General features: G+C 37.4%; 1 protein-coding gene across 1 annotated transcript in view; it reads left to right on the top strand.

The window, feature by feature from the left end:
- The window catches only part of HOOK3 (hook microtubule tethering protein 3), a 111,939-nt gene that overhangs the window by 27,434 nt on the left and 75,349 nt on the right, over positions 1-9,156 (top strand). The window contains exon 4 of the mRNA XM_021713288.1: positions 4,744-4,876. Within this exon, the coding sequence (XP_021568963.1) occupies positions 4,744-4,876 (133 nt within the window). The remainder of the gene's footprint in view (positions 1-4,743; positions 4,877-9,156) is intronic.

The raw sequence follows: 9,156 nt of genomic DNA, 5'->3' as shown, positions 1-9,156 counted from the left end.
TGTTTGAGTTCCTTGTAGATCCTAGATGTTAGGCCTTTGTCAGATATACAGTTGGCAAATATTTTTTCCCCATTCTGTGGGCTGTCTCCCTTCTCTCTTGATGGTTTCTTTTGCTTTGCAGAAGTTCGTTACTTTGATGAGGTCTCACTTGTCTATCTTATTTCTTAAGGTATTGGCCTTTAGGGTTCTGAAGAGGAATTGGTTACCAGTTCCAATTTCTATGAAGGTGTTTTCTGCGTTTTCTAAGATTCTTATAGTTTGAGGTTTTATGTTTGGGTCTTTGTTCCATTTAGAGTTAATTTTTGTGTATGGTGATAGATAGGGGTCCTATTTCAATCCTCTGCATGTGGTCAGCCAGTTTTCCCAGCACCATTTACTGAATAGGTTCTCCTTTCCTCTATGGTTGTTGTTGGAGGCTTTGTCAAAGATGAGCTGGTTGAGGAATTGATGCTTTGCTTCCGGATTCTCTATCCTGTTCCATTGGTCTGTGTCCCTGTTCTTGTACCAATACCAGACTGTTTTGATTACTATAGCCTTATAGTAAAGTTTGAAGTCTGGAAGTGTGATACCTCCTGCTTTGTTTCGTTTGCTAAAGGATTGTTTTGGCTGTTCGTGGTCGTTTGTGTTTCCATATGAATTTCTGTATTGTCATTTCCAGGTCTGAAAAGAATGATGTTGGTAACTTAATGGGTATTGCGTTGAATCTGTAGATTGCCTTTGGTAGAATGGACATTTTAACAGTGTTGATTCTTCCTATCCATGAGCATGGAATATTTTTCCGTTTGTTTGTGTCTTCTTGTACAAACTTCTTTTTATCTCTATCTTCATCTTCATGCTGATGTGTTTTGGTGTGAGGAGGGTTTTTTTTGTTTTATTTTGTTTTTTAACCTTTTCTCCTTATTTCTCTCTCTCTGAAATAATTAGGTACCTCCCTCCTAGCTTGTCCATTGAATTTTTCATTTCTACTATCATATTTTTAATTCCAAAGAGCAGTTTTCTATTTTCTAAATGGAACTTTTATATCACCTTTGCTTTATGGATGTAATACTGTCTCTTACATCTCTGAGACTATTAATCATAGAGGTTTTTTTACTTTCATATTTTATTTATTTCTTAACTCCGAACTGCCCAATTACCTCCCAGGAGGCATTGCTGTTAGCAACTTTCTGTATATCCTTTTAGAAATTGATTTCATATACTAGTGGAAAAATTGAATTGAATCTGGGTTGGTGGTGTATTTCTGTTCATTTACTTTAACTTGCTTTCCATATCATTGTGAGTAAAACCCATATGCTTGATATAAGGACCTAATGACCTGCCTCTATCACCCCAATCCCTGCATCTCATCTTATACCACCCTTTCACCCACCACACTGACCTTCTCACTGTTTTTGGAATTCATCAGGTACACTCCTGCCTCAAGACTTTACTCTCTGGTAACCTCTATGTGGCATGCTTCTACTCACCACCTGCATGTTTAACTCTATGGTTTGCTTCTTCATTCCAGGTCTCTACTCAGTTCTTTAATATAGAGGCCTTCCTCTATCACACATCAAAAATATCAGATTCTCTTCTTTAGAACCTCCACTACTTTTTCACCATAGAATAAATATACATTCAGAAAAACACACAATATGTATACAAACTTAATAGTTAATTATCAAGTGAACAGTCATGTGACATAGGTCAGTAGAACATTGCCACCACCCTAGAAGGCCTTATGTTTACCTTCCTTATCATAGCCTCTTTCCTCACCTCGTATCCAGAGAAAACCATGATCGCAAGTTTTAAATAGTCGTTTCCTCCCCCTTTTTCTTTCTTTCTTTTTTTTTTTTTTTTAAGAGTTCAGGCTCTGTCACCCAGACTGGGATACAGTGGTGCCATCATAGCTCACTGAAGCCTCAAACTCCTGTGCTCAAGGGATCCTCCCACCTCAGCTTCCCAAGTATCTGGGATCTGGCTAACTTTTAAAAAAAATTTTTTATAGAGACTGGATCTCACTGTGTTGCCCAGGCTAGTCTCAAACACCTGGCCTCAAGCAATTATCTTGCTTTGGCCGCACTCATTTCTCATTTTTCTTGGCCTCTAAGAGTGCTGGAATACAGGTGTGAGCCACTGTGCCCAGCTTCTTGTTTTTCTTGATAGTTTTACCACTTGTGTACACATCTAGTTATAGGATATATACAAATTTATTTTCTTTCACTGCATTGTTTGGTTTCTTCTAAGTTTCTTTGTTTTTGTCTGTTTTTAATGCTGGAGACTTTTTACAAATGTCTTAATGATTCCTGGTTGTTTGTTGATATTTAACCCTTTGTACTTTGATATCACCTCTGAGGGGACGTCATAAATCTAGCAAACCACTCATATGCCCTCTCAGGAGACATAAAGAGATTGCTGGTGATTATACAGGACAAACTTATGCAAGCAAAGATTTTTTTAAATGTATGATTCCTTGAAGTTTTCCATTCAAATTGCACAAAAAAGCAAATGGAAATGGAATATATACTGAGATATACGTTAAAAAATGTCAGCTGGGAGCCGGGCTCGGTGGCCCAGCCTGTAATCCCGCGCCTTTGGGAGGCTGAGGTGAGTGGATTGCCTGAGCCCGTGGGTTCGAGACCCACCTGGGCAGTGAGACCTCATCTCTACAATAAATCAAAAAATCAGCCGGGCGTGGTAGCGCATGCCTGTAATTCCGGCTACCTGGAAGGCTGAGGCGGAAGGATCGCCGGAACCCAGCAGGTCGAGGCTGCGCTGGCCGGGAGCGGCCACTGCACTCCAGTCTGGGCAACAGAGTGAGACTCCAACTCAAAAAAAAAAAAAAAAATGTCAGCTGGCATTACATAGAAAGAGAATGTGTTGATTGCTTTCACAGTGATGCCAACACTTCTTTGTAATGGAATAAAGAACAATTGCATAAGAAAGGCAGCTGTGGTTCTACCCTTTGTATCATTTGGCATATCTTGAAAAGATAGATAAACAAGTTCCTTAAAAGAAAGATTTCAAAGTTGAAGGCAGATCACATTGAAGTATTGAGAGACACAGATTGAATATATGTATCTGCACTAAGTTGGAAAAGTAAAATTGGAAAAGTAATATTCTTTTAATAAATTTCATTTCGTAATTACAATTACACATTTTATGTCCTTTTAGTTAGTTTTACAGAACAATGGCAAAATGAAAAGACAAAAGTGAGTTATAAGCAGCAGCGAAAATGAGTTAGATTTAGACTTTTATGCAGATAAGTTAGAAAAAATAAATATTGATGTGGAAGAAAACGATAGTAGTGATAGTGATGTCATCCCACCAAGAAGAAAACAAATGTAATAGAAAGTGATAATGATGAAAGTGTTAGTAGTTTCGAAGAAGTAGAAGACAAAGTACCATCAAGTGAAGATGTTATAGAAAAAGATGGTTGATCTTCCGGCGAGAATAAAGTTTGTTGTGCATTCTAAAACCACTGAATCAAAAATAGCAAGTAAGATAAGAGAACCGATGAACTATTTTACTCTGTATTTTACAAGTAAATTAGTGGATAGTGTAATAAAAGAAATGATTATTATGTGGATAAAAAATAAGAAAAAAGCAGCTATCTCACAAATCAGTTTGCTATAAGTGGCCTGATGCTGACCAACAGGAATTTTTAACTTTTATCACAATTATCTTAATGTGGGAAGAAGAAATTGAGACTGCATTGCCTGCTCTAGTAAAAAAACGCCAGGTAGAAGACATTAAACAAATTAGTGTCACACAACATGTATCAAAGAACCTGCAATGCATGTCAGTGGCTGTTTTACATGTTACTACGCTTTAGAAAAATGGAAGATATAAAATTTTGATTTTTTTTGTCGTAAATAAGTTCCTCAATGCCCCAAATTCCATTATAAGCCAAATATCATTACAATAAAATAATTGGTTCCAATGTTATACTATTGAATATGAAGTGATTTGTTTTTCACTCTTTCGTTAAAAAAAAACATGGTAGAGTTGCTGGTAGGTGATCTGCAACAACAACAAAAAAAACACGGTAAAGTTGCTGGTAGGTGATCTGCAAGCTGTCTCTGAGTGCAGAGGGTTAAAAATAAAGCACTGAAAAAAGCTGATTGGGGGCAACCCCCTTGGGTCCCCTCCCACTCTGGAAACTTTTCTGTCCTCTCAATAAATCCTGCTTAAAAAAAAAAAAAGCTAATTGGATCCAAGTAGGAGTGCTTTTTTAGTGGTAAATTTCACTGTTGGGTTACCCACCCGTATATCTGCATATAAGTCATTTCATTTAGGGCCAGTCAGTTTTCCCATAAAGGAGTCTTCTATGCTCCTTCCTGATATAGGGTTCTTGCTGCCAGTGATTTGAGAGTCATGTAAAGGTGGCTAGGGGCAATCTGACTGTTGAAGACATGAATTTATATTTAATCTCAGCTCTTTCTGGTGCTCCCTGGTTCAGAACCTTTCTAGTTCTACTTCTTCACAGAGTCTACATCCAGTCCTTCTTGATGTGGTGAAAGAAATCGGTAGTATTCAGTTTTTTTGCTCAGTGTACTTACTGTATACCAGATTAGGGACTAAGTTGCTGTCATTCAAGCTAGTTATAATTTAGGTATGGGAGGTAAAAATAGAAACTGGTGGTGAGATTGACATAATTGTTCTGTCCTTGGCAGTGAGTTTCTGGTGATAACACTAATCTCAATCAAATATTTTATGTCATATTAATGTAAGTACAACTGTAATCTTTTAATCTTTGTTCAGATTTTAGGACAGCAGATTAATGACTTCACCCTTCCTGATGTGAGCCTCATTGGGGAGCACTCTGATGCTGCGGAGCTTGGAAGGATGCTTCAGCTCATTTTAGGCTGTGCTGTGAACTGTGAGCAGAAGCAAGGTAATTTGTTTGAAGTTAGTGTATGCATTTAAAAAATTAAGAAAAGTAATATGTACAAACATTAACATCTTTTAGGCCGCCCTCAAGGAATGCCATTTTCTCAGTTTTGGTAATAATTTGTTTTTAAGCTTAAGTGAGTTTTGTAAGTTAAAATATATTTGTGGTGATATTTTTTCCTTTCTGTAAGACCACATAATTCTTTAAGTAACTTATTTTTTATGCATCTTGAAGCACTGTGATGAAATTTACTGTTAATTGGACAGGTTCACCTCTTAGTTTGGAAAAAGTGAGTAGAGACATACAGCAATTTTATAGGTATTCACATCTGCCTTCCCAGTGTACATGTATAATAGAAAGGTGTCTTAGACGTTTTTTAAAAGAGCATATTGTACGGTAAGTGCCCTACATATGAACCTTCAAGTTATGAACTTTAATGAAGCACACCTGTGTTTTTTAATGTATTATTTCTCTCCACTAGGTGTCAGCATAGCCTGTTAAAAAACATACAGTAGTATATAGACAATTGTGTTAGTTGGGTACCTAGGCCAATTTGGTTGGACTTAAAACAAATTGGACTTACACGCTTTCAGAATGGAACTCATTAATATGTTGGGCACTTCCTATATTTGGAAACATTTATTTTATTTTATTTTATTTTATTTTATTTGATAGGAAAACATGGTTTATTTACAAGTAAACTAGAGAGAGAGAGAAAAAGAAGATTCACCTCCCCAAGATAGGGGAAGGGGACAAAATCAGGAAGCATAACCTGGCCATAGCTCAAGGAGCACGTGACCACACCATAGCTTAGCAATGCAATGGCAGCAATGGTCTGGCAATGGCCGGAAACATTAACAAGTTTGTCTTTACTGTGGGGAAGAAGAGAGGGAAGAGTATCATTATATGCAGTCTCTAAATAATAAAAAGTAGATTTGGGGTTGGATTTTCTGTCCCTAGATCTGGTATATAGTCTTTTTCAAGAAATTACTTCCTGAATTCAATTTTAGATACTGTCTGGGCTGTCTTTCAAAGGAAGAATAATACATATATCAAGATAATTTCATTTCACTTATTTATAAATAATTTTAAAACTTTTAGAAATTTCACAGGATATTTTATGTTAATACACTCTGGTAAGAAAGACTTAGAAACCTTGGGATTAAGTTTCACAAAGATTAGCACCTTTAAAATAAATTAATGATTTGCCTGTGTGTATATCTGAATACTAGAAAATTTCTTGCTATTCATGTATATCTGAACTGTCATTTTTAAAGTTTCTTTTAGTTCTTTGTATTGCAGTCTAAAATATCAAATTTTAAGTTCCCTGAACTGTAATGATCTATATCATTGTCATTATATTGAAATCTGAGATAAAGAGCGTAGGCAGCCACACTGCCCATCAACCTGGGAAATTGTACTATGATTCCATCTCTCACACACTATGGGAGGGACATTGGGCAAAACACTTCATGTCTGTATTTTAGTTTTTTGTAAAATAGATATTTAGTACAGTACCTACCCCATAAGGTTATTGTGGAGACTAAATGAGATAATATATGTGAAACAGTACAGTGTCTGGCACATGGTAGTATTTATCCACTGGATTCTGTTTTATTCTATGATTATATAGAATGTAAATTAGTAAAGCCACTAATTTATACAGAGGTTATTCTCAGTGAGTTAAATTTTAGTTTATAGATTTTGTTTTTTTTCTTTTTTTTGAGTTGGAGTCTCACTCTGTCGCCCAGACTGGAGTGCAGTGGCCGCTCCCGGCCACCGCAGCCTCGACCTGCTGGGCTCCGGCGATCCTTCCGCCTCAGCCTTCCAAGTAGTTGGAACTACAGGCGCGTGCTACCACACCCAGCTAATTTTTTTATTTATTGTAGAGATGAGGTCTCGCCAAGTTGCCCAGGTGGGTCTCGAACCTGCGGGCTCAGGCAATCCACTCACCTCAGCCTCCCAGAGGCACGGGATTACAGGCTGAGCCACTGAGCCTGGCTGTTTATATATTTGCTTAGATAAATGTAGTACTTTTATGTGTACAGGAAATCCAAGTCGACAGATTTGCACTTTGTGAAGTTACTTGAAGACCGGGTTTGATATATAGATAATAATGTAATTAAAATCTTTTTTTAATTCTTCCAAAGTGCTTATCTAGTCTTAAATAGCAGTTTTGTTTCTTCTATTGACAGCTACTCATTTACATAGAAAGCACTTATTTTCTTAAAAATACTCTTCAAATTTATCTTTTTACCTTAAATTAATTTTTATAGAAGAATAGTTGATTTGTTTGACAAATATTTATTTAACTACTACATTACACTAGGGACTAGGAACACAGTGTTAACAAAACAGACACAGTCCCTGCCCTCACATAATTCAAATAGAGGGGCATTAAATAGTGCCACAAATACCTATACAATCGAGTAATGGTGAGTGCTTTGCAGGTACAGTGTAATGGGGACAGTATGGACTTGGGATCAGGGCAGTTATTTAAGCAAGGATATGGAGGATGATTGGTTGAGATTCTAAATAGCAGAAACTGAACGTAAGAAAGATCTAACTGGGCACAGTGTGGTTCACACCTGTAATCCCAGCACTTTGGAAGGCGGTGGCAAAAGGATTGCCTGCGCCCAGGGGTTCAAGACCAGTCTTGCAACTTGGCGAGACCTTATCTCTACAGTAAGTAAAAAAAAATTAGCCAGATGTGGTGGTGTGTATCTGTGATTCCAGCTACTTGGAAGGCTGAGGCAGAAGGATCACCTGAGCCTAGCAGGTCGAGGTGGCCATGAGCGTGATGCAGCACTCCAGCCTGGGTGACAGAGTCAGACTCTGACTAAAAAAAAATAATAATAAGCCTTAGTTATCTTTGAAAGATTAAAAAAAATCCACAAAACTATAATTTAGCATGTGAAGAAGGGATAAAGAGAAATTGGGCAGGAGAATAGGTAGAGATAGGCTGTTCTAGATGCTGACAAGATGTACTGTGATTTACATTGAAGAAGATGGGAGGGAGGGTTGTTTTTGTTTTTTGAGTTAGGGGTCTCTGTTACCCAGGCTGGAGTGAAATCATGGCTCACTACAGCCTCAGACTCCGGGCTGAAGTGATCCTCCCATCTCAGCCTCTCGAGTAGCTGGGACTATGTGTGTGTACCACCATCCCTGGCTAATTTTTTAAATTTTCTGTAAAGACTAGATCTCACTATGTTGTCCAGGCTGGTTTCAAACTCTTGGGTTCAAGTGATCCTCCTGCCCTGGCTTCCCAAAGTGCTCAGATTACAGGTATGAACCACTGTGCTTGGCCTGGATTTTTTGTTTGTTTGTTTGTTTGAGTTGGAGTCTCACTCTGTTGCCGGACATGCTTATGGCCACCGCAGCCTTGACCTCCTGAGCTCAGGTGATCCTTCTGCCCCAGTCTTCCAAGTAGCTGGAACTATAGGCGTGTGCCACCATGCCCGGCTGATTTTTTGATTTACTGTAGAGAGGAGGTCTTGCCATGTTGCTCAGGCTGGTCTCGAACCCCTGAGCTCAGGTAATCCTCTCACCTCTGCCTCCCAAAGTGCTGGGATTACAGACGTGAGCTACCATACCTGGCTTTTTGTTTGTTTGTTTATTTTAAGCCTAAAGATTTTCTTGTTTCCTCTCACTATGCCTGGTAAGGAAAACAGATTTTTATTAACTTCTTATCTGTACTATTTTGGTGTTCTAGTGATATGTTTAATAATAGTCAACACTGTTTTCTTGAGACTATGGCTAGTTTTATTGATCTCTGATTCAGGATGTATTTCTTTCTCTCTAGCCCCATTCCTTTTATATTTTATCATGCCATGTTCTTAAAGTACGTTTTGGTTTGCTTATTCAATTTAGCTCAAGAATTAAGATAACAGAATTTTCTACATTTGTGGTGTTACATGTTACTGAAATGTCTAACAAGTTTTCTGTCAACGATTAGAAGATAGGTATAAATAAGAAGATTTAAGAGACATTAAAGCTTAAGTAAATGCTTTCTTTTTAAGGTGGATGAGAAATTATTTAATCGTAGTTCATTGATATCAGATTAATTTTTATGTATTTTTTTACAAACTTCATCAACTTCTGAGATTGTACTTAATGTGTAGGGGTTCTTGGAAATGTATGGCTGTTAAGAGATGGATAATTTTATTTATTACAGAATAGGACTAGGAAAAGACAAAGATGTTATCTATATCCATATTCCTGTGAAAAAAAAGATGGTCAGTCATAATATTTATTGAGGTTCTCATCCAGACTAAGTATTCTGT

This window comes from Carlito syrichta, unplaced genomic scaffold (genome assembly GCF_000164805.1).
Source record: "Carlito syrichta isolate Samal-C Ts95f unplaced genomic scaffold, Tarsius_syrichta-2.0.1 Scaffold304409, whole genome shotgun sequence".
NCBI lineage: Eukaryota > Metazoa > Chordata > Mammalia > Primates > Tarsiidae > Carlito > Carlito syrichta.
The sequence above is the reverse complement of the archived record's forward strand: the minus strand, read 5'-3'. Positions and strand labels throughout refer to the sequence as shown.